The 26088-nt window shown below is 41.4% G+C and overlaps 1 protein-coding gene across 9 annotated transcripts; it reads left to right on the top strand.

The window, feature by feature from the left end:
* Nucleotides 1-370: 370 nt before the first annotated feature.
* c2cd5 (C2 calcium dependent domain containing 5) lies at nucleotides 371-25965 on the top strand. 9 transcript variants are annotated; one of them, XM_073471854.1, is made up of 29 exons: nucleotides 371-693; nucleotides 1188-1296; nucleotides 1459-1545; nucleotides 1701-1872; nucleotides 1975-2070; nucleotides 2446-2601; nucleotides 2711-2948; nucleotides 5419-5579; nucleotides 7988-8076; nucleotides 11146-11254; nucleotides 15487-15601; nucleotides 15780-15878; nucleotides 16011-16122; nucleotides 16243-16322; nucleotides 16905-17091; nucleotides 17179-17343; nucleotides 17811-17855; nucleotides 18370-18510; nucleotides 18591-18654; nucleotides 18791-18852; nucleotides 19259-19357; nucleotides 19481-19570; nucleotides 19677-19755; nucleotides 20541-20633; nucleotides 22127-22159; nucleotides 22543-22614; nucleotides 23807-24000; nucleotides 24102-24248; nucleotides 24380-24585. In XM_073471854.1, exons 2-29 carry the CDS (start codon nucleotides 1207-1209, stop codon nucleotides 24497-24499), a joined length of 3195 nt encoding a protein of 1064 aa, XP_073327955.1. In that variant the 5' UTR covers nucleotides 371-693; nucleotides 1188-1206; the 3' UTR covers nucleotides 24500-24585. The 9 variants fall into 9 exon arrangements, with proteins under 9 accessions (XP_073327955.1, XP_073327953.1, XP_073327952.1 ...); XM_073471852.1 differs by having other exon boundaries at nucleotides 22543-22644; XM_073471851.1 differs by having other exon boundaries at nucleotides 22513-22614.
* The last annotated feature ends 123 nt before the right edge of the window (nucleotides 25966-26088 follow it).

Genomic DNA, 26088 nt, shown 5'->3' with positions numbered 1-26088 from the left:
AAGGTAAAGCATCTACCCTCATCAATTGTCGACAACTAGCCTACATTATGGAAACATCAGGTTAGGTCGGCAAGCAGTCTCTTCTCGGCACTACACCTGGTGGTTAAAGGTGCGCATGTCCAAAACAAACCCCTGCGCTGCCTTTTAGTAGCTTCGGAATATCTGGTAATGTAACTACGTAGCTACGTAACATACCTTAAAATTAAACCAAAATCTATTCTGAGTGCCTATTATGGATATACGTATATAATGCTTAATGTTTTCAGTGAGACTGGTTGTTCTGAATATCATGTAGTTATTTTTTTTCTAAACAGAAAGGTAGCGTTTCAAATGGATCGACGAGTTTACGGGGTGTACGCGAAGGCAGCACACACCAACCCTCGAAAACTCATTCATCACGAGCTGTGTGCGTATCAGGCTAACCGTTGGCTTTGCGCGCTAACAGCGACATGTGTTTTTACTAAATAAGTCGGTCGTAAAGACACCCGTACAGCCGTGTGTATGTAGCCGTGTTATCAGCTGATGAATATTTCCAACTTGAACGACACTTTCCTGCGCGGTGTACTGGGAACTAGCGACTCGTGTTATGGGAGAGCTACGGAGGTCAGACGAGCGGTGGGCTGTCAACAGTAATGTCCGAGCTAAACGAGCCTGCTGCCGCCTCGACAGCCGTCTTTTGATATTATAGCACTGGTAAGGATGATACTGTTAGCACTGGCAGTAGTGAGAGAAGTATTGTTGTTACATGGGTGGTGGTGGCTTCGCAGTATGACTGTGAAAACATGGCCGATCAGGTAGAGCTAAGGAGATTGTGACTGCAATGCAGTTGACCTAAGTGGCTTTTCTTGCTAGCTTTGCTTTTGCTAACACAATCTAGCTAAGTGGCTTTTGCTGGTGTCATTACAAACGTGAGGTCAATAGTTAACTTTAAACCGAGGCGATAAGCTATTTAGAGTCAATCCAGAAGTGTTCAAGTCGTGTTTAGCTGAGGGGAGCTAGGTTAGCTTATTAGCTAGAGAGCATGTAAATAGAGGAAGGGGTCTCTTCTCACTGTCAACAACATATGCCCATGCAGTTAAGAGGCCCACTCTTCAGTTTACACAGTTTTAGAGACAGCAGCGTTAATTAGGGCAGTTGAAAAGCTACTGATAATTGTTTCAATGTTATTGATATTATTTTTTCGACAGATAAACTTAAAATTAAATCATGCCTGGGAAACTGAAGGCCAAAATTGTGGCAGGGCGCCACTTGCCTGTGATGGACAGAGCCAGTGACCTTACTGATGCTTTTGTAGAGGTGAGTGACCCTATTTTTTAAGCCTTAACCCTAATAAACAATTCACATCAGCAACAACATACTGTATGTACTTATATTTGGTCTCAGTATGGGTCATCTTCATTACTTAAAACAGAAAATGAGGCATTAAAAACATGTGTCTTGTGCCTTTTTATATCGCAGGTTAAGTTTGGAAACACAACTTTCAAAACTGATGTCTGTCCCAAGTCTCTCAATCCACAGTGGAACTCAGAGTGGTTCAAATTTGAGGTTAGTACCTGTGAAGTTCTCTCAAAACTTAGTAGTACTTACATTATTTTAATACATCTCTTGATGTGGATGCATTGCATTAATTTTCTGCATTCCTACCCTCTCTTAAACTCTCATCTCTGCTCCCTTTTGCATCTTCTTCTCTCGTTGTCCAGGTCGATGATGAGGACTTGCAGGACGAGCCATTGCAGGTCACAGTGTTGGACCATGACACTTACAGTGCTAATGATGCCATAGGGAAAGTTTACATTGACATCGACCCGCTGCTATGCAATGAGGCTGCTTCTGTCATCTCTGGCTGGTTTCCCATCTATGATACCATCCACGGTACAAGAATAAACTTATCTGACCATGATAATTGTAATTTATTTTCCTTATTTACAATTCCTCATTTAATACATGTATTTCTGTCTATTACTCTGTTGTTAGGTATCCGAGGGGAGATCAATGTCCTCGTCAAAGTGGAGCTTTTTAATGATTTGAACCGATTCAGACAGTCCTCCTGCGGAGTCAAATTCTTCTGCAGTACGTTCGACTCGACTTTTGCTTCACAATTGTTTGTTTACAGTTTAAAAGACACAGTTTACATGAAATGCAGATCAACATTACGTAGACTGGCTACCCACAATTTGCATAAAAGATGTTTCGTTTGAGGACATTATAATTTTATGTATTAGGCATAATGTTGATGCTCTTATTCAGTAGGGAAAGGTGCCATTTCCAAGATCAACAGAATTACAAGCCTTTTCGGTACCAACAGTGTATCTGTAAACAAGATTTGACACTTAAGAAAATGTGCTAAAATTGGAAAATTAGCTGAAGAGACAGTTAAAATGAACTTTTACCATTGAGTCTACGTCTACAATCCTTTCACTCTATGTGTCTAATTGTGTACTCTAGCCACATCCATACCCAGGTGCTACCGGGCAGCGATGGTGCACGGGTTTGTGGAGGAACTCGTGGTGAATGAAGATCCAGAGTACCAGTGGATTGACCGTATTAGAACTCCTCGGGCCTCCAATGAGGCCCGTCAGAGGCTTATCTCTCTTATGTCTGGTAAGGAAATTCACAGTGATCCTCTTTTCATGTTGATGTGGAGGAAGAGGAACTTTCTGGTTCCCCTCTCATGGTGAATTAATTCATGTGTGTGCTACCCCCTTTTTAGGAGAGCTGCAGAGGAAAATAGGGCTTAAGGTACTGGAGATGGGCGGGAACGCAGTGGTGGGCTACTTGCAGTGTTTTGACCTGGAGGGAGAGTCTGGCCTCGTGGTGCGGGCTATAGGTACCGCCTGCACACTGGACAAAATCAGCTCTGGAAGTGCCCCCAACACTGCCACACATACACACCCTAACACAGCCCCTGCCTCCAATGCCTGTAATTCCCCTTCAAAGGATGGAAAGGAGTGAGTATGAAGCAACAACAAAAGCATGGACCCTGCCCCTTTTTATGTGCAAGTTTCACTGCAAATCTAGTTTGTGAGAATGGGGAAAGATGATCGGTGTGTGCATGAGAGGAAGAGTGTTTTGACAAAATGTAAAGAATGTAATGTCTGTTTATAGTTAAGCAGTTAGTCCTGTGTGTGTCTCAGTATCTTTGATTCCCCTTTTGTAGTCTTTTTGTCTGATGTGTCACGTGTATTGCATCATGAAACTAACAGCACACAACATATCCTGAGACACACACATGCACAGTACACACACAGCCATCCTCAACCCCGCTCCTGCCTTGTCTGCTCTTTTAGACCGCTCTTGCATGGCTTTCAGCTCTGCCTCTGCATGTTCTAGTGCTGCGTCTTTTAGTGAGTATCTAGCACTCCTGTGTTCTCCTCAGCCTCTAACAGTGTGCTCTTTCACTTTTTGTTGCCCTCACCCTGGCTTTTCAGTAGTTAGTTTGTGATTTCCTTTAGTTACTGTAAGCAGAACTACAGTTGAGTGCATGTGTGCCTCTTATTTGCATTTATACAGTGTATCTGTGTGTCAGTGTGTGTGAGATTATGTAAATCAGGGATGTAAACACTGTTTGGTGATGATTTGATTCTTGTTCATGTTATGACAAGGATATTTGCTGCTCTCAATGAAAGTTTTCAGGAAATGATGCACCTAATATAGAGTATTTATTTATTTTTGTGTACATTATTTACATATTTATCTGAGCTTATCTCCTCTATAATTTAAAACTATACTACTTAAAAAAAAAAGAAAAATAAATAAAAAGTTTGCTTTTATCTGCTTTTAGTTTTTTTTATTTGTTGACAATACAATATATACTACTACTTTTTTATTTTATTATTATTTTAATTTTATCTTTGAACAATCTCACTCCTCCCATCCAATAGATGTATTCTTCTCGTACTACTTATTCCATAATTACACTGTCACACACAAGAAATACAGTCGATTATTCAACAATAATTTATTATTATTAGTGTAGCTCCTAATAATTATATTTTATTGTTTTGTCAGCACCTTTGTTATGCTGCAGTCCAGGCCAAGTTTTCATTGTAAAAGAGGTCTCTGACCTCTGTGAAGAAGCATAAATCGATAATTAAATCTCAGAAAATAGTGACACATGCCCATCACAATTTCAAGTCCAAAATGAGGTTTTCAGATTGCCAGGTTTGCCTCCCAACATATTAAACATTTGACAATAATTTAAAATACAAAGAAAATCAGCAGATTCTAACAATTGAGAAGCTGAAACCATCACATTTTGTTGTTTGGGATCTTTTAAAATATTTCTCTACAGGTTAACTTGTCCATGTGCCTGTTTGGGCCTTTGCCACCTTTTTCTGTTGTGTTTACATTCCTGCAGCTGTGTGTGTTTGTGTGAGACTGAGATCTTTAGCTGAGAGCTATGCATGAGTTTCCTGCTGAGGCAAAGACAGTCAGGGAGTAAAAACTTCTATTCCTTTTTGTCTCCTTTTTCACTCTATTGCAATGTTGTGGTGTTGGTTCTTGTGTACGTCTCTTTTTTTCCTCTCTGGCTACATTCGGATTGGGACGTTTGTCACTCCTCATGTCCAAATCGGCCCCCCTCTCGTCTTCCTCTCTCTCTGCGTGCTGATTGGCCCAGGTCTCCCCTTGCCCATGGATGCCGCTCCACCCACAACAGCCCAGTGCATTCAGCCTGCAGCGCCCAGAGACTGTCCCAGAACTTCTCTGTCTCTGTTCCCACTCTCATCTTCACTGGTACGCAGAGGCAGGGAAGAAAATAGATACAGGAGAAAGAGAAGAAGTTTAAAATACAGAAAGGAGTAGATGGTGATGTTTATACTGGAGGAGGAAAGTAAACATATCTTTGCTTGACAGCTTCATAGTAGCAGCAAAGCCATGGTGTAGTGAGAGGTATCGAGCCATAGAAGGAAGGCAGATACCTTGTTATCAGACGTTGATAGTAGTCTCAAATTCCTCCTTTCAAACAATAGAGGGTGGGTAGCCAGGTTCCCAGGTGCATCATTCTGCACTTTTATTGGCTGTTTACATTGTGATTTTGGCCCTGTGGAAGGGCCTGTGACTGTCTCTCTGCAGTCACCTGACCTTTGCTTCACTCTACTGGGACACATGCTTCAGCTCGTCATCCTCTGTTAAATCTGACCCCTCTTGTGTTTTGCCACGTTGCTTTTTTTTTTAGCTACATGTGTGTATGTCTGTGTGTGTTTTGTTGTGTTTTCTAATTTTTGCTTTCCACGCTTGCTTTTTTTGTTCCCCAGCCATCCGTAGCACCTCAAACACACCTCACCCAAAGCAAACAAATCACACAAAAATACTCACCTTCCCACTTGATGGCAACACTCTCATGTGCATACACACACGCTCAGAGGGGTGAGGCGGTGACTGACGTGGGTGTGTGTATGTGTCATGTTCTCCTGGCAGGCCGGTATTTGGTGAGGACCTGCTCTCGTCCTCTGGCCCACCAACCCCTTTCAGAGCACTACCCACCTCCTCCTCCTCTCCTCCCCCCCTTTCTCCCTCCAAGCCATGCAGCCGCCAGTCCTCATCATCAGACACAGACCTCAGTTTGACGCCCAAGACGGGTAAGAACACTTGGCGCCCCATCCCCCTCTCCCATTCTCACCCCTCCCGAATCCCTCACCTCATTTGTGGTGCTACTCGGGTGGTGGTCTTTGAATTTATTTATTTTTTTTATTTATTTTTTTTTTTTACGCATTTTGTCATGTTGAGTTTAACAGGAATTTCTTGTAAATATTTGTTTAGCCAGGTCCCATCCTCCTCCTTGTCCTCAGTGGCCTGGTGTGTCTTCTTTATTTCACACTATTGAAAAAGACTTAAAACATGGTTTTTAATAATATGAAGACACATCAGATCTCTGTATAAGTTTTGTCCCCCTGTTGTTGTGGTCTTTAATGGAAGCACTGTGTCTCATGAGGGGCTGTTGTTGATCTAAGGTCACTTCTTCATTAGCAGCCATTATGGTTAATCATTGAGGAAAAGGTAAGTGTTGTCAAATTCCGCTCCCACGATAACTTGAGTACATTTTAACACAGTTCAGCTCCTAACAGCTTTTACAGCCTGATGAACCTTCTTACCAGAGCCGTTCCCTTTGACCCCTCAGGAAGGGACCAGCAGCCCCACAAGCCGACATCCCTCCTCCTTGTTCCTACTCCTCTGATTTTTTTTGTTCATTTTTCCTCTTCTCTCTCTCTTCTTTTTCTCATATTCTCATAGTATGCCCCTTTATTCTCCCCTTCCTTCTTTAACTTATTTGCTCAACCTTATTCTTTGCACACCTCTTTTCTGTAGCTTGGCTTCCATTCATACAACTCCAATAGGTATAACTCTAAAACTCAAAGGCAAGATAGTTACGTATATGTCAGAGTTAACCGATCAGCGTTCTGGACATAGGTCAATAAAAACAACCAGTTTTACTGTAAATAAAAACATTTTGATATAGTTAATATCAGTCCTGTAATTGAAATGGATCTGTTTTTGGCCCAGTTATGTAGGGCTACAACTAATGATAATTTTATTGTCAATTAATCTGTCAATTATTTTCTCAATTGAGTTGTTATTTGGTCTTTAAAATTTTGAAAAATAGTGAAAAATGTCAATGAGTCTTTCCCAAAGCCCAAGATGATGTCCTAAAATGTCATGTTCTGTCCACAACCCAAACATATTCAGTTACTGTCATATTTGAGTAAAGAAACCAGAAAATGTTCACATTGAATAAGCTGGAATTAGAAAATTAGACTTTTTTTTCCCCCTTAAAAATGTACACAAACCGATTCATCGATTATCAAAATATGGTTGACAGCTAATTGATTAATGGTTGCAGCTCTAAATCGATGGTGGTTTCCTCCAACATGAGAAATAGTTAACCAATCCAAGATTCTGTAGGCATATCAGGCTGTTCTGTCTCTACGTGTGTCCACCTTCTCCTCATCCCATCCCTCTGCTCTCTGTGCCCTCTTCAGTTGTTGTTGCTGTGCTTCTGACCACTCTCCTCATTGCTCTGCCTGTCCATTCTCAATATATCTTTTTTTCTCTGCACCCTCCATCTGTTTCTATGCTGGATCAGAGGGGCCCCAGCCAGTGAGACTCAGGCCTGGGATCTTCCTCTGCCCTAGCTCCCCCACCCTCTCCACAAACATTCTGTCTCTACCAGGGGACGGCTCTGCCCCCAGAGCCACCACCCCACCCCCTCCCTCCTCCATCCGCTCAGACTCTGCCTTGCTGAGAAAGAGCGTGTCCTTCACCGAGGACCTGCTGCTGGCAGCCTCTGGTATAGTAGGACCACTGTGTGTCATCAAGTAATAGCACCTTGTGTGTTAGGGCCTGACTTGTGCATTGGGTCAACAGCAGGATTGTTCACACCCAGATCAACTTGACTGGTGTTATAGAAACGCTAACTCAACATGCATGCTGTGACTGCCCGGAGCTCATTGTGAAACAACACTACTGACTGATGTCCTACTCAGGATTCTCCTACCTCAGCATGTGGTTTGATTTGTTTGTCAGGTGTAACTAAACCTTACTTTAGGTCCAGTGTTTAGGTCTTAAGAGAAAAAGTTAAGACTAGGCTAGTCTTATGATGAGGATGTTTATTGAGTGTTTTCATTCCAGCACTTCACATGACTTTCATGATATCATTAATACTTCAACGTAATATTCTGTTGACAGTAGGAATGCATGATGTTGGATTTTTGTAGATATCCGATTGGCCGATATTTTCCAGCTCATTTCGACTGAAACCGATAGCACTTTTTTCACCCAAATACAGAGAACATTAAGTCTCTCCTGTAGTGCAATTTACATACTATCATGCCTACTCTTATTGTAATGGCCCACTGGCAGATACATACGTACATACAATGCTTCATGATTTTATCGTGCATTCCTAGCTGACAGTTTGACTGGCTTTCTTGTCCATTGACTTCTGTGTTGAAAGTGACGAAACTGAAGCCAGACTCTCTTCTCTGATCAGGAATGGGCAGCGGGGGCAGCGCCGGGAAGGAGGCTGGGCCTCTGAAGACCCTGCTCAGACAACAGACGCAGACGGCTCTCGAGCAGAGGGTACAATGACACTCAGCATTCACACGTGCTCATCATACATGTATTTAATGACTAACTCTGGGTGCAGACGTTTGAGAATGAAATGCACAGCAAATTGCATGTCAAAGGTGCTTTCTCCTAACTACCCTCTGCACCCTCTCCCAACCCACTTCCACTCCGTTTGCGTGTCCATGCAGAGTAATAATAATAATAATGGTGATGATGATGATGATTTTTCTTAACAAAGTCGCAAATTACTTAGAAAATAAGACCAGACACAGCAGTTAAAGGATGTGAACATGGAGGAAGAAAACCAAATAAATGAATAACATCAAATACAAAGCCATAAAAAACAGCATAAATAAGAGCAAGAACATGTATCAAACATTTTCAAAAGCTTTCACAAAAAGAAACGTTTTCAGGAAAGACAGTTTGCGAGTCCACGCAGAGGGTTTGTCATGTCAACTGCAATCCCAAAGTCATGTAATGACCAGGTGTAACACTGTTTTGTGTTCGTCATGGAAGAAGCTCCATACAAACTTAATTTCCGTGCAACTACCTGAACAAACATAAAATGCTCAAACTGAGATCGACATTTGATGTTGTCATACAGATGTAAACAACTTAAAGTCTACATTGTATTTAAGATCAAATATGAAAGGAGCCGTCGTACCGTCTCATAACCTTTTACATAATCTGTTTCTGGCAGACGGGAGTTAATCCTGGCTCTTGCCGCCGTCCTACACTTAATAAAGGATGCTTTATTCAGCTGTAAGTGTAACTACAAACAGAAAACACTGTGACGGAGTAGGTGTGGGAAGGGTCTGGTTTAAAAAAGATCCAACGTGTTCAGCATCGCTTAATTTCACATACTTATACATGCCAGTTTGTTTCAAGCTGGGCTTTGGCTGACTAACAGCATTAAAATGCAGTTTTATTATTAAACCACAAGCAGCATGAGAAGTCAAAGCAGTAAGCTTGTGGTAGCTTTTGTAAGTTCAGCCTTTGACATGAAGTTTGTGTTGCATATCAACCTTGGATGTCTGCACATAGGCAGTAAGGCTGAGCACACTTTTCACACAGCTGCATTCTTTGTGAAAGCTCACTAATTTACACTGCTGAGGTGTTACATGGGGAGTGGGTCTGTGTAAGAGCAAGTAATGTTCCCTTTCTCTGTCCTCTTGACCACTTGTGCTACTCAGGGAGCGTCCTCCTCTGGGTTATTGTTAAACGCCAGGGTATGTCCCATCAGTGTGACACTCTCTCTCTCTCTTCACCTTTCCCTTAACACCCTGACCAGCTGATGGCCTCCACCAAGTCTAAATCAACTCCTAACCTGCCCCTCCTCAGCTGTTTGTAGATCTCACAGGGGCAGGCTGGGTTGAGCAAAATGGCAGTGCGTTCATGCGTGACCCTGTTTATGTGTTTGCTCAGCACCCGCCGCACTCTGAAAGATTCACAGACATGTTAGGTGGAGGGCTGGAGGCTAGGAGTTGTGTTCCCTTCAGGTTTGAAGGGGTGTATGACTGCGTGTGTGTGCCTTCTGTATACTCACCTCCTTTCTGACCTCTTTTCCCTGAGTCTGATTTGGTTTTCCTGTGTCAGTAACGGAAATGAGCACGCTCACATCATCACCTCATTCTTGCCCTCTTGCTCCAAGTGGGAGGAGCTGTCAGTCAAATTAGTAGCTGTCTTCCTTCCTGCAGTACTGGACAAGACAGAAACTAATGGTAGTCCCATCACATATACATGCATGGTTGGAAATCACAACGTGACCCTGAGGTGTTCTGTAAAGGTGGTCATCACTTCAACCTAGAATGAATACCAAGTTGCTCAAAGGCAGTTAAAGTATTTCCAGCTCCTCTTGTGAGTGACTGCATGGATCTGCATCACATTATTTGACTGGAGGCAGAGGACTGGCTGTCACGTTAGTGGACAGAGAGAAGCATGTGAAACAGTCTTGATCCTCAGCCAGGACCTTGTGAGAGTGTGTGTTTTTGTGTGTTTGTTATTCACTTTCAACTCCAAACCTAATGAATGCATTTATATAGATTTGAAAAGATTGAATGAAATCACTTAATCAGTGATACAAAATATTTAGGCTCAATCACTTCCAATCTATTTGAAATGCCCTTCAGTTTGTTGTCTCTACGTTTGTAGGCTGGAATGGACCAAGTGGGAAATTTTTATAGGGGTAAAAACCTTGCATGAAGGGAACCCATCACACTCGATCCTTGCTGCATGTTGACTTTTGCAATATTTTTTCACAAATGCACACAGAGACAAAACTAAATCTAAAATTTGATGTCCAGTTCTTAAATTTTTTTGAAACATTTATTATTGAATATGTAGCCACTGTTAAAAGATTTCTGTTTTCACATGTAAATACTAGTTTTTATAGGGTTTCTGTTGATATGTACGCTGAATTTCTAAGAATATAATTTTTTTTTTTTATTACATAGCCCAACCAATATTGGGCTTTTGCAGCTAATGCCGATACAGGTATTAGGATTTAAAAAAAAATCACTCCAAATAAGCTTTTATTCTTGATAAGCTTTTTCTTCCTTCTTAAAATGGCTATTTGACTTGAAACATTTTTTCAGCACTGACAGCCATACTATCATTAGCGACATATAAACATAAACATATAAAAAATACATGTTTTGCAGGAAACCCTCTAATGTTGTTATTGAACATGTGTTATGTAAAGGAGACAGGATATTCTTTAGTCATTTAGTGCACTAAAATAGTTTTCTGCTGTATATTCTGTACGATATCGGCTGACCAGTATATTGTTCAAGCTCTAATTACAACATTAAGTGCTTATTTGTAAGTCTTGTGTATTTTAAAGTAAACATTTTTACAGATTTTACTCCACGTAGCCAAAACCAAATAGCACATTTGAAACCGTCAACAAAAATATAATTTGGACTCTGATATTATAGACCTTAAGTCATGAAAAATACCATAAAATCTAATAAAAAAATCACAATCATGGAGCAGTCACTAAACGTGATCAGCAAAAATACATTGTGAAAAGTCTAGAGTGTGTTCTCCCCTACTGTAACTGACAGGGTTTTCTATCTGCAGGAGTTCCCCTTCTTCACCTTGACGTCTTTCCCACCCGGTTTTCTGGTTCATGTGGGTGGAGTGGTCAGCGCTCGCTCTGTCAAACTACTGGACCGTATACACAACCCTGGTGAGTTCAAACCACACGAATACATGATGTCCTGATGTCCATTGTCCTGTGAAACGATATGAGTGAGCTCCACCATTGACCTAAAGTATCGTGTGAATGTCCAGTCTTGTTGGCTGTTAGTCAATGCTGCCCATTAGCCTTTTGTGTTGAACAGTTGTGTATGGTCCCAGTCCCAATCTGTTTGATTGTTCAGAGAAATTATGTTGAAAGACTTCTGTACGAGTCCTAAAGAAGGTGAAAGCTGTTCCTGGTAGCACTTAAAGCCTGCAGCTTGGTAGCATTTAGACGGAAATAAAGTTAGGATAGGCTATTATCACGTCTATGAATAGGGGCAACTTTCACCTCGTAGTGTGTGTGTGTGTGTGTGTGTGTGTGTGTGTGTGTGTGTGTGTGTGTGTGTGTGTGTGTGTGTGTGTGTGTGTGTGTGTGTGTGTGTGTGTGTGTGTGTGTGTGTGTGTGTGTGTGTGTGTGTGTGTGTGTGTGTGTGTGTGTGTGTGTGTGCGTGCGTGCGTGCGTGCGCGTGTTGTTGTGTGCTGTCCCCTGTAGGTGAGGTGCAACAATGGTGCATGGCTCCAATCTGTTGCCTGCTGCTTCTGTTGTGTGGTGTTGTTGGCTGCAGGTGGCGCTGTGGTGACGTACTGTGGTGTCTTACATATATGCTCTGCTGCCTTCAGTTATCAAATATGCTTCTTATCTCTGTGAAGTGCACATGTTTTCATTTATTATGCAGATTTTTTTTAACTGAGATTCAGCCTGCCTGTTGAAGGTGTTGGAAGTCTTAGTTATTTTGCCTCTTTGCTCGGTTTAATGGTCGTATACCACTATGAATCAGGGAGGTTCGAGAACTTAGGGAGAGGGGAGTGCTGATGAATGTTGGCTGGGTTAGGATAAGCAGGGTTCTTTTCAGAGGTGAACAAGAGAAACAAAATATGCTTTTCAGAAATTATTTTACAATCTACCGAATTCCTGTCTAAGCTAGGATTGTGTTAGCAGCATTGTCTTCCACCTAGTTTTTCCTGATCCAAATTTTAGGCTCAACTTGGAAGCCATTCTGAAAAGAGCCCTGTTCACTGTTGCTATGCCTTGTCTATTATCAACTACAGAGCAACATTAAAGGTACCCTGTGAAGTTTTGACCAGTAGCACTATGGAGAAATGTTCTTACCAGTGGATCTCCATGTCTTGTATCATGCACTTGCAAGCATACTCTGCTGATTGTTTCCTGCTAGTGCGCTGATTAACAGTTGTTGGCAGTATTGTGCAACCATTTGAAATATTAAAATGTTGGCTTTACAAGTCATTTAAAATACATAAGATGCAATTTAGTGAGAAACTCTGAATGTAAACAGAACATTTGTTTGTTTACAACAAAACTCCACAGGGCACCAGTAAGTTTAGAAAGTACGTATACTAGAGTTAAACTGCTACTGCATGCACCTTTTTTGTATTGTATAGCTTCTCTTCACCTCAAGTCTTTTTAAGATTTTGGCTAGGTCTTCAGCTTTTACTCATCTCTATTCTCCTCTCTTCCTCGTCAGTCTTCCTCTTTCAAGATTTTTGTAGGCCTGAATATAGTTTGTCTTTGCATAGTGACTGTGAAGTGCTGTCCGTCTTTGCATAGTGGAGTGCTGCTGTTGTGCTGTGCTTGTTTGTTAGACTATCTCTTCTTTTCTTTTTCTCTCTTTTCTGTACTAACGGTGTGTTCTGGCCCAGCCTTGGGTAACACGCGCTCATACAAACTGCTAGACTGGAATAGTGTCACTGCAGGTATTTCCCCCCTTTTACTGCTCTCACCCAAAGGAGTGATGGCAGCTCAGTGAAGTTAAACCTCTTAGCATGCACTCAGCACTGACATTTAGACAACGCAGAGCAGTTAGCCTAAATATAAACAAAAGCAAATTCAACATTAGCTCGATAGTGTATCACTTAAATTTGTGAATTCAGTGAGCTGCCATTCTCCTCTCTCTAATCTGTGTGAGTGTGTGCTGAGCTGAGTTGAGCATGCGCTGTGTCCCCCACCCCCACCCCATCCAGCCTGGCCTGGCTTCCTCCTCCCCACACCCAGCTCATCCTGCTGCAAAGAAGAGCTGCAGCTCTTCCTTAACGTTGTCCCAGCGCTGTTCTAACGCTTCCTGAGTCAGCATTGTGGTCAAACCTGTCTAGACCAGAAGAGGTTTAGGAGGTTTACTCTGTGACAAAGAGCCACTGACCAGGCATGTGCATCCTTAACTCACTGGGCCGTATTCATACTGAGAGAGAGAGCGAGAGAGAGAGAGAGAGAGAGAGAGAGAAGGAGGGATGGATGGATGCATGGAAGGCAGGTTGATTGGTTGGGTGGCAGCTGAGGAAAATTAAATACTGATTTGGGATGGATGCCGTAAGGAAAGATGTGAGCTTGGGGAAAGGAGGAGGCATGATATCACTCAGTATTTTCTAACTTAAAACTAGATTCGATGGACTCTGGTGAATGAATATGGCCCTTCTCTGCCCATGAGCGTGCACATGGTCATGAGCGTGCACGTTGGTGAGCCTGTGCCTGTGTGACATGCTGCTTCTGGTTGAAAGGAACCCACCTCGTGGGCCTGATGCCTGATCATCAGCCATTATTCTTCATCTCCTCAGTTGATTCTTTCCCCCTCACCTAATCCTCTTCCCCTGTCTCTCCAAACAGCTGAGTTTCTCTCTTTCTGGGGCATCGTCAGCATGTGGCCCTCTCAGGAAGTCATGGGGTGCAGCTCAATACTCTAATGTCGCTTCCTTCATGTGTCCTTTGCTAAACTGTGAGATTTAACAAGTGAGATTATACTCACAACTTTGAGTGATTAGGCTCTTCTGAACTGGGTTATTAAAACAGGTGGCAAAGCCTCATGAGACTATTGACACACACCCATGGTTTAGCCTAAGTATGATGAAGGCTCAATCTTTTTGAATTTAAAACCTTTGTGACCGGCGTAGAAAACACTTTTCAAACATCAGGCACAGAGTCTTCTTATATCTTTTATGTAAATACCGTTCTACCAGCCAGCAAGATTTTTCTTTCCTGTAGTCAGACCACCACAGCTAGAGATGTACAGAGACACTTTTTTTTTCCAGTTCTGATATAATTTCGATACCTGAATTCGGACATCTGCAGATATTAACTGACGCTGGAACCTTTTTTCCCCCTGAATATTATTATTATTATCATTATGATTAATATTGATTGATATGATTTGACTCTCTCCACTACATCTATCTGATGACTTTAGTTTATAGTTGGCTACGAGTTACTTTCAGATTATTCATTGTTGATAGGCTATTACTTGAGACTTATAACCAGATATTGGTGTGGGCGGGATATTGAGTGAGACCACAGAGTGGTGACTACAGACAGAGAGTAAATGCAGCATTGGAGCCAAAGTAGCACTTTAAAATGAATTAACTTTATCTGCAACCTGACAAAAAAACACAGATACCATTAATCAGAAAAATGCTGAATATCTGCCCCTATAATTGGCGAGGCCTATAATTAGTGGATTTCTATATGATTTGGACTGTAATAGGAGAATTTTACAGAGTTCAAAGGGAACCTGACAGTCAAACAGTCAGATGACGGAATCTGGATCGGTACGTGGATCGGTGATGTCGGTCCAATAAATGATTTACACTACGTTCGTACCCTCACCCGATACTGATATTGGATTGGATCAATCCCAACTCTGGCCAAAACATACCAAATGGCCGTATTTCTCACCTGTGTCCTTTCTGTTAGTGCAGCTGACTGAAAGGAGCCACAGAGAAGAGTGAGAAGATTTGTTTTAAGTTGACGTACACTGAAGAAATGCCAGCTAGAACACACACGACTAACCTAACCATTGACTTTGCCTTCATCATCATCCTCAATCATGAAATCATTGTCATTGTCACTTTGTTTCACTAACTGATAGTTGGTTTTGGCTTGCTTTGATACACCACTTAACCCATGAGTCATCATCAGAAAACAAACTGTACTGTTTGCTGTCTGTTTATTTTCTGGTAAGTCAAAGCACTCAGAGTAGATATAATCAGATTAGATACAGACTTGTTAGATTTCCTGTTTGCACTTGTCATGGCAGTTTTTTTATTTAACTATGTTAAAAACTGTCAGTTAGGTTGAGTACTAACTCATCATTAGCTAGACTTCAGTGCTCAGAGAGGGGTGTTGTTTTGACTTATTTGTGAAAGCTGTTTGATTCAGAGGTTTGTGTTTTTCAGATGAGCCAGAGACTCGCGATGCATGGTGGGAGGAGATTCGCCAGGAGATCAAATCTCATGCCAAAGCTCTTGGATGCCATGCTGTTGTGGGGTACAGTGAGAGCACTAGCATCTGGTATGTAATAAACTACTCCACATGGGGGAAAATATTACCCTTTTATACAGTTTTCCTTCCTTTCCTATTGTTGCATCAGGGTGTTATGGACCAGTTTATGATAAAGGTTTCCTGCCCTGTTCTCCTCCTCCCCCTCCCTTTCTCTCTCTCTTGATCCGTCCATCTCCCCCCAACACAGCGAGGAGGTGTGTATCCTGTCGGCATCAGGCACAGCAGCCATCCTCAATCCTCGGTATATGCGTGAAGGCTGCCTAGACATCGGGATCGTCGACCACAGGTTGTTCTGATTAAGAGACTGAGCAAACTGATTGTAAAACCTTCTAATGTGTACAGTTCAGTGCAGATTCTGATCAGTACAGCTTGGTTAAGTTATAGAGGGTCATAGCAGATGGTGTGTATTGTTTACCAGGTTTGAGGAGCCGTCACCCCCGAGTTGTGGCTTCTGTCACATCCCGTATGATGAACTCAACATGCCCTTTCCAACCCAGCTCACCTACTGTTACCACTGCAGACGACAAAAGGTCTCACATATTTTTTTTTTTTGCCCAAATCAAAGACTCCTACATGTTTATATGCAATTTTAAATTCAGGTTGATTGAAAAAGTATGAATAATGATAATAACTGTTAAATTTTTTTCAAGGTTCCTGATGTGCTGTTCACAACAATCGACCTGCCACCAGAGGCAGCTGTCACAGGGAAGGGCTGCCTTATCCAGGCCAGGTAAAAAAAACGACCAAAACGATAGAAAAAATCAAAGAAATTCTGCACTAAAAATTACGTTAAGTAGCAGAACAGAAATATTTCAACAGGGCTTCAAAGTCTGGAAAATGCTTAATTTTAACCCTAAAGTTTTCAAGGTTAGGAATATGCTTGAATTTGATTGTAATCCTTATAAATATTTCCAACATTATCTAGTGTTTCAATCACACAATCACTCATGTAAACAAAACATCTCAAAGTATTTGAAATGAAAAGATCTGTCATCATATTTGTTTGTTGTCTCCTGGTGTTGAAATTAGCAAGAAGTCAATAATCATGAGCAAAACATACATAGTTTTGATGAACAGCTACTAAAACAGACCAAAATATACATTGGTTGCTTTGGATATAAAGATATTCAGTACATAACATGTTTGGCAATTGCATTTTTAGATGCTTCAAGAGTCTGGAAATTATTGGTTTAGGTACTTTGAAAGTGCTTGAATCTAAGTCTTATAAAGCTACACGAACTCTGTTTCAAATAACTAACTTTTATATAACATTGATCAAAGTAAGTTAATGCCAACACTGATTGTCTTCTAGGTTGTGCCGTCTAAAAAAGAAGGCCCAGGGTGAAGTGAATGCAACGGCCATCTCCAACCTGCTGCCTTTCATGGAATATGAGCTCCACACTCAGCTGATGAACAAACTGAAGCTGCGGAGCATGAACGCTCTGTTTGGCTTACGCATCCAGATCAGTATCGGAGAGAACATGCTCCTCGGTCTGGCTGTAGGTTGACATTTTAGACAGCTTAATTAGCCAGAAGTGTGTCTGATGCAACACAGTCTTTTTAAATGTATGTGTATGTGTGATCAGTCTGCTACAGGAGTCTACCTGACAGCCCTACCGGCACCTGGGGGCATCCAGATAGCAGGAAAGACTCCGGGTGACCTGAGCAATGAGCACCACATCCTGACCATCCAGAAACGGATCAATGACACCATAGCCAAGAACAAAGAGATCTATCAAATAAACCCTCCGGTGAGACACACAACAGTCACTGCTGAGAAGGTTTCTAGCCCCCAGCCCATGACTTAGTCAGTGTGAAACCTAACAAAAAAGCATATACTGTAAGTAAAGAGGTTTTGGTGCCTGTTTCGACCACAAGTTTAAAATGGAGATGTATTGAAGAATATTATAAAATTATTTATTTACATGTATTTTAGGCCAAATTTTCACATAATATGTTTTTAGGGCATGGTTTGTGGCCCTTAAAGAATTGTGCCTTCATGTCACATTCAGAGTTATGTCAGGCAGCCTAGTTTTCTTTTTTACACAATAAGTGTTACGATTCTTTTACATAAACAGATCAATTTTTCAGTCAACTGTTTTCATTATTTTTAGGTAAAATTCTTTCTGTTCTAGTGTGTTATAAACATGTACATAATCATAAATTGTTTGTGAATCATGACAAACTTACCCCTCTTGTCTCTCTCTGGTCATTAAAGAAATTATTTGCCCTGGACCCTGAGGTGTTCTGCGGCACAAACATGGTACTGAGCACGGCAACTTTTAGCTGTGAGACACAACAAAGCATGACAAATATTTCACTATATTAATCGCAATACTACAACACTTTGACAATAACTGTATAACAGCTCTTAACTGGGGACGTTTGGGAGCTGGACGAAATGTAACCCACTACAGAGTCACTTCTCAAGGGCAACCCACTGTAGGGTCATAGTATCTCTGTTAATATATTTGTATTATGTCCATCTACACTGCCCATTCACACTCTCACCTGTGTGTGTATGTATGTATGTGTGTGTTTGGGCCACTCCTTACTCTTCCAGATCCATATTCAAATTAACACCAGCTGTGTTTGTGTAATGGTGCAGCTGTTTGGGTACTTGAATGAGTGTGAGCATGTGGTGTGTTATTAACATAGTCTTTCTACTAGCGTGAGATGCAGATGTGGGCTGCTGCTGCTGCAGTGGTGTTCAGATGTTTACTTTGACATCCCGTCTGCTCAGGCCTTGCGTCTTTTTTTTTGTTTTTGGCTTGCAGGAGCTGGCAGAGGAAGTGGTGGGCTCTCCGATTCCTGAGCCAAGACAACGTTCCAGACTTTTCCGCTCCCACTCGGAAAGCTCAGACGAAGTGTCAGAACTGGACCTCTCACATGGAAAGAAGGATGCCTTCGTCCTGGAGGTGTGCATCTATGAAAATATATACATTTATATGCCACTTTTTCTGCAGACAAGTGTAACCATTTGATGTCATTCCCATAGATTGATGACACTGATGCTGTGGAGGACATCCACTCCCTCCTCACTGACGCTACGACCCCCACAGGTATGCTCCATAGCAATGACGGTACATCATCATGTACTGCACTTGCTCAGTCTTCTGATCAGGACGAGGCTCTTACAAATGTTATTATTCGTCTGCTTCATCGTCCCTCTTTCCATTTCCACTTTTCTATCTTCAGGGTTCTACAGCTGCAACACCGAGATCATGCCTGGAATTTACAACTGGACATCAGCAGTTCAGGTCACTCTTCATAATACTCTTCATGTTTCTTTCTTTACACATTCCCCTGCTGTGATCTTTACCAAACTGTAATTTGAAAGAGTTTTGGCCATCGTTTTCATGCATGTCCTTATAACATGGCTATAACAAGTCTGCCAATAAGTAGAGATACACTGATTCCAACGTTTTTGGTCAATTCACATTTTGGCCAATTGCAAATTTCTCATATATATCATTAACAGCATACACAAATATTTTAGGAACCTTTTTATGGAACATTCAATGGTAGGTTAAACACTTGTCTATTGAATATCTCAAATAACACTTAAGCTATTTGATTGAGTGGCCTGTTACTGAAATGGTGAATTTAAGCATGAAATTTAGGCTTATTATGTTTATGCTATGTGTTTTTGTTACTGTATTCCAGATGTTTACATCAGTGAGAGTCTTTAGGTTGAGTAATGCCAATCTCACTAACCAAGGCTTGAACAAGATCTTCACCGACCTATGTGAGAATCTGCTTAAGGTAAGAAACCCTTATTGATCAAGTAGTAATTACACCACATGTGGTGCCATGCTTAGCTTTTGTCCCACACTGTTTATGATGGTACTTGCAGTGTTTTAAAGTAATTCACTGTGTTTGTTACAGAGTTTTTACTTCAAGCTGCGCTCTATGATCCCCTGCTGTCTTTGTCATCTCAACTTTACCGTAGCGGTGCCAGAAGAAGAACTCATACAGGTGAGACGTTTCAGGCGGTCTTTCATTTGTGAAATTGCATTCGGAGCAGAACTAGTATTAAAATTCAGAAAATTGAATTCTTTACCTCTGTCCGCCTGCCTCCCAGGTCGCAGTGACAGCGGTTGCCATGACGTATGATAAAGACCAGACTCAGGAGAAGCCAGCAGAAAAGCCCATGACCAAAGGTCTGTCGGGTTAAAGGAAATTCTTTATGGTTTTTTGGGAAGTTTTAAATGTTTTCTTTCTATCCAAAGTCCAAAAGTCTAATACCTTTTTAAAAATGCCGTTCACCATTGCTTCAATCAAGTTTTAATATGTTGTATTCAGTATAGTGTCAACAGCTTATTTAAGAATGATTTCAAGAATCATTTATTTTGATCATTTTAGCACAGGGACGTATAATTAAATGAAGCATGTATTCGCTATATGCTGCTCATAAAAACAGTTGTCTCAATAAAGAAGTCCAAAAATAAACGTTCTTATATTGGAAGATGGAGGATGAGTTAATTTATTTAAATACATTTCCATTGTACCATAGCGTGAAATTAAATATTTTCTGATATATGAATAGTCATTAATTCACTGTTGGTGCTTGTGAACAGGAAGTAAACTGGTAAATGGATATAATGTGTTTTCTTTGTTCCTAGACAATTAGTCGATTAGATTTCGTGAGACAAGCCATCTGCTGTATCTACAAACCATTTCAAAGCTGTATAGAGGAGCTGCTACTAGATCCCAGAGTCATGCAGTAACTGAGCTAAGATAGGCTAATATATAAATATTCAGCAGACCTTGAAACTGAATGCAGAAACATAAAAAGGCTTTCAAGAGTTTCTAGCGAAGTTAGAAAACAGAACTATCCTTTTAGGACCACACTAGTCGAAGCAGTGTTACCCATTCAAGAAACATCACTTCTGTCATGTTGTGTGTTTGAAGTCCGGCTAAAGTACCGAGGTGTGTATCGTTTCAGGGTGCATCGAGACTGAAGAGCAGCTGCAGTTTCCCTTGGAGTTGTGTGCAGACTCGTCATCCTCCAACACTCAGCCATCGTCCAAAATCTCAGGTAGCCTTACACCATATTTTTTTTGTCTGCTTACGGACCTCCTCCTCTGCCCTGCCTCACTAACAGGCATTGCCCATCTCTTCAACTAACACTTTAGGTACAGTCTCTTTACTCACCCCAGCTGCAAAACTCTGCCAAAATCAGCTGGTTATGATTCGTTCAGCAGGTAAATAAACAGTGATGTGTCGTAGCTCGGTGTGTTCTGTTCATGTAGAACTTGAGTGCGATCTTGTCTAGATGAAACCTCATGCTCTGTAGATGGAGTGTTTTGATGCATGTGCAGAAGTTTGTGGTAATAGCTGACTGCGGTGGGGGTGGGGGGTCACACCTATGCCCTTAAATTAGGCAAATCATTAGATAAAGAGTTAGACAACATGTATATATCGTTATTATGAAATGAGACTACATAACATCTCAGATTTTGGATAGGGTTAGGTTGTTAAATGGTGATATGACGTAAGTGTGTCTTTCCTGAATTTAAAGGCTTCAAATACAGTAAAGTGATGTAATTTATACCGGACTGTTGTACTTGTTGTAATACTTGCCTTTGCCCACGTGGTCATTTTGTGAAAGTAAAATAGTTTTAAAATAGTTTTAGTTAGTTTCACTTACTATCCTTTCTTTCTTCCTTCCTTCCTTTATTTAACCTTTCTGTCCTCTTTCTTCCTATCCACTAAGGATTGCCCATCCTTTTCCTGCCACTCGGGTCTCACAAAGCAATGACATACTATGTTGTTGTGGACCCACAATCTTGTTAGTCATATTAGCACTCTTACTGAGTTTTTGTTGTTGTTAACTACATAGAGTGAAAAATACCAGGCAATAAAGCAGAAAGTTAAAATATTCTCCCAAAAGTCGCAATATCGATATTGAGCTATTTGGTCAAAAACATTCTGATAATAGTATTTTTTTTAACCATAATATGCAGCTCCTGTCAAACTGTGTGTGTTTTGTCCTTTTTGGCTGCTCCAAGCACGAGTACCGTAACAGCCTGAATTCTGTAGGTGCGCATCAAAATGCACGCAGCGGCTGACTTGACTGGGTTTTCACAAATAGCAGCTCACTTGACCGCAGTTATCTGTACTAGCTAGGCTTCTTACATGCTTGCTGTCTCCAAGTTCGAAAGCTTTGTTCAAATTTTTGCATTACACTTTCCATTCCCGAACTGAAGATAGATTCTATTCAGGAATATGGCAAGCCGTTTTCTCCGATCATGTTTTGATTCAGAGTGTGCACAGAGAGGAGAGGCTACTCAAAGATGGGTCTGTTGTCTAACACATTATTGTGAGAGTAAGAGTGGAGCAAGGAAGCGCTCAACTAATCTATTTTAAATGTATCAGGCTCCCATAAATAACTGCATGTATGGTAAACATTTTGGGGGTAGAAGCTTACTGTGTTAGCCTCGCAGCAAGGGTAAGGGACTGTCCCTAAACTCTTTTCGCTTTTTGTCAAGGACAAAAGTAGACTTTGATGTTTGTGTGTGTGTATGACAGGTGTCCCAGAGACTACCAACGTCTCATCTAGAGGTAAGCCCCCCTCCTCAGTCATCACCCCCTGACCCACCTCCCCGCTACCAAAACAACTACACTGCCCTGTTTTGACTTCTCATCCTTTTGTCTCGGACAGAGTTATCCTGCACCGCTCCCAAACCTCATGCACTTTTGTTCTTTTCTGTTCGTTTTTTTTTGTCTTGATTCGTTTTTTGTTTTTTTCTTTTGTTTTGTTCGTTTTTCTCTTGTTGTCGTTGTTGTTGTTGCGTTTGTGTATGTTTGGGTGTGGGCTGTCTGTGTGTGTGTGTGTGTGTGTGTGTGTGTGTGTGTGTGTGTGTGTGTGTGTGTGTGTGTGTGCGTGTGTGTGTGTGTGTGTGTGTTCTCTCCAGCTGCCTCCGTTGATTACGGTTCCTTTGCAGACAGATGCAGCACCTGGCTAGAGCTGCTTAGGCTGAAAGCTCACACCATAAGACGAGGATCAGTTAAGACAAGTAGGAGGACACAGTCTCTAGCACACTCTGGTGATCAAACCCACAAATACAGAACACAGTCTCACAAGCAATCCCGCACACATACACACACGCTCGATACACTCACACACCCCTCCATGCATGCCGCTGGGGGGCGGAGCATCGTAAATCAAGCACCAGCTTTTTTAGCTAGAGTGTGAAAGTGGAAGCCCCGCCCCTCAGAGGGATCCACAATCAGCAGCCTGGCTTTGAGATGCCTTTAGCCGTGGCAACCGTGATGACAAATTAATCTGAAGCTTCTTTTGTTTTCTTTCTGCATTCAGCGAGCTTGTACTTTGCAATTCGATGACAATTTCTGGAAGAATTCCTTTGATTTTTCTCTGCATTTGTGAATCTACTTAAGCTGAGAAAACACTACATGATTTGAGGAGATACTCTACTACATATCACTACATACACAAATCTGAATGTGGTCGAGATCACAGTGGGGCGTGGGGGCAGTGCTTTTCTGCAAGATCTGGTATGATTTTCAGTCCTGTGCTCTGTAAGTGAACTACAATCTAATGTGTGGCTCTGAAGGTTCCTGGTTTGATGGATGTAAGCCACGTCAGGTAAATTTGCAGTAAGACGATGGAGCATCTTTCACACTCTGGCTCGTGTACATGTGCCCAGCTCAGCTCACAGCTGTCTCTGTCCGTCTCCATTTCTCAAACCTCTTTCACAAAAGCAAACGGATGTAAATATCCTGTCATGTACTTCACTGTACTGCAGATACTGTATTCACACATGTAAGCATACACAGCTGTGCCCAGGTCTGTCTGTCTGTCTGCAGACACTGTGTAACTGTCTTGTCTGTTCGCTTTAACTGCATGACATGCATGGCAGCGCACGCTTTTCAAGTGATTGTCTTGGCACCGCTCATCCACACACCACTGCATGTCAAGTCACATATCTACCTAACACACACAGACAACTGACTTACTTACATATAACTGTTCACACGTGTTACTCCCGCTGTGTAACAGCATTTTTTCATGCACATGCACATTCACATTCACATTTCTTTCTGCTTTGAAGTTCATATCTGCTTTTCATTTTTCAACTATTTTTGAGAATATCTCCATTCCCTTTTGCCTTTTTTTTTCTCCCTCCCCTCCTTTCCTTTTCATGTCTCCCTCCTTTGGACCTCTGCCTGCTCTCTTTGAACCTGCAGTCTCATCACTGGAGCGCTCCAGCCCGGTGCCTGAGGGACGCTCGCGCTCACTGCGCTCCAACCGCGGGTTTGGAGGCAGTTCGGTCACCGTGGTGAAGATGACGCCGCTCTCCTTCCTGCCTGGGACACGCATCATTAAATACCTTGGGATCATCAACATGTTTTTTATCAGAGAGACGACATCGTTGCGGGAGGTAAGGCTGCGAGGATGTACCTCGCATGCGTAGGCCCCAGGATCATCTTGTGCAAGTGTAGACATCCCTGTACACATGACATGTGTGGTTGTCTTTTGCAGGAAGGTGGTGTCAGTGGCTTCCTCCATTCATTCATAGCAGAAGTGTTTGCGATGGTTCGAGCTCATGTAGCAGCCCTGGGTGGAAATGCAGTAGTGTCCTACAGCATGAAAGAGTGTGTGTTTATGGAAAATCCAAACAAGAACCAGGTACTCATACACACACTTAACCTGATTCAGTCCATCTATACAATAAATCACAATGAACTACCATTAGCATCCTCAGACCTCACATTTATTAGCGTTCTAAGGGTTTAATCTTGTCTTTGTTGCTCCTTTAGGCTCAGTGTCTCATCAATGTAAGTGGTGATGCTGTCATCTGTGTCAGGGACACCGACCAGGAGCCCGTCCCCTCAAATATCGGACAGACCTGCACTAGCGAAACGGACGGGGCTACATGACAGTAAAACACAAACCTCACTTTGTCTGCAGAGCACACAATCTGAGTCTAGCCGTCCAAATTTAAGTCATTTATGTCTGCCTTAAAACTCTGTTAAAGATCCAAAGGTTTGGACACAGGTAATAAAGAACAAGTACTCACACACTTAAAAACATGCAGTCTGTGTTAACACAGGAGTGCAGGATGTTTCTGTTTGTATAAAGAGAGAATTTGCGCAGGAGATACTGATGCAGCTCTTCGGGAATTAGGTCATCTGAGAGTGTAAAGACTTACAACAACAGCCAAAGGACCCCACTGTATCTAACTTTTGCCTATGTATTACAGCCGTCCATATTGCGGTCTCTCAAAGCAACAGTATGTTGGCCATCCCGTGAGGCTTGAGGCAGCTATGACTAATTTGTCCATCCACAGCTCCCAGGAGGAGTCATTAAATGGTCATGCCAAAAGGGACACAGTAGTATACCATGGAATAATTAGATTATAACAATGCAGTCAAATTCTCACTCAGTGTTAGTCTGTTTCCCATCTGTTCATTTCACAGTGGTCACATAATGGCTATCAGGCAAGGCAACTATTTAAATTTCAACTTCCTGAAAGTAGAATGGAAATTTTGAATCTAAAATCCAAATAATCCAGATAACCATGTGATGCCATTTGTTTTTTATAATAATCTACTAAATAATTGTTTAATCTAGACTTTTGTATTGATTTTTTTGATTGATAACCTTCCTAATTACTGTAAGTATTGCTCAAAGGCAGTATCCTAAAGATAATCAGATTTCTTCAGAAAGTGTCAAATAAGTGTCACAGAATAGTCTTGTTTTTTCAAACATCAGTGAGAAAAACAGGTCAGGATTACAGGCATATAAACATATTTTATAGGGCAATAATTTTCCTTTTAAAACAGCCATTATTACTATCAGGATTGTTATTGCTTATTCTTAAAACTTTTTCAAATGGTGTAAGCATTTAATTCATTTACATCTGTAAATGATAATGGGTATAGTGTCATCTGGCTATAAATGGAAACATACATTTCAAATGCTTTCTCTCAAGCTTCTTCACTCATGTTCTTCATAATAATCCTGCTACTGATCTGTAAATCTCTGATGTAAATGTCCAATGATGGGAAATGCATCCTCTGGTGTAGGTGCCGCCTGAAAAGAAACTGTGTAAATGTTCTATAAAAATCAGATTTTAGTATTTTTGTAACATAAAATCTATTAAACCTACTGCTCATGTTGCCTGTGCAATCAATTCCTGATGTTTTGACTCGCTGTGTCAGAGAATTAGTGGTACTCTAATCTGTTTGTGTGATCAGTTTCCTATATTTGTGTATAAAACTTGAATGTACATACTTAGATGCTTTTGCTTTTCTGACTAGCAGCATGCAGACCCACTTTTTATTGCCATGAATCTGTATGCTCGCCTGGAAAGTCTTGCACAATAAACTCAAACAAAGATGCATCTGTTTGATCATCCTCTTTGATATAAGTTGTGAACATAGTTTTTATCAGACATAAGTAGTAAAGTAGAAAATCGCATGATACTGTGACCCAATGTAAGTCCTGCAATACAAATGTTATTTAA

Source organism: Pagrus major, chromosome 8, assembly GCF_040436345.1.
Source record: "Pagrus major chromosome 8, Pma_NU_1.0".
Classification (NCBI taxonomy): Eukaryota; Metazoa; Chordata; class Actinopteri; order Spariformes; family Sparidae; genus Pagrus; species Pagrus major.
The sequence above is the reverse complement of the archived record's forward strand: the minus strand, read 5'-3'. Positions and strand labels throughout refer to the sequence as shown.

What these genes read in the sequence shown, in the direction of transcription:
- c2cd5 (XM_073471850.1), top strand. Translation starts at nt 1,207, where the DNA reads ATGCCTGGGAAACTGAAGGCCAAAATTGTGGCAGGGCGCCACTTGCCT. An exon ending in CAGAAGAAGAACTCATACAG is followed by an intron (nt 19,571 to 19,676) that starts GTGAGACGTTTC and finishes CCTGCCTCCCAG; the next exon opens with GTCGCAGTGACAGCGGTTGC. An exon ending in GCCATCGTCCAAAATCTCAG is followed by an intron (nt 20,634 to 22,126) that starts GTAGCCTTACAC and finishes TGTGTATGACAG; the next exon opens with GTGTCCCAGAGACTACCAAC.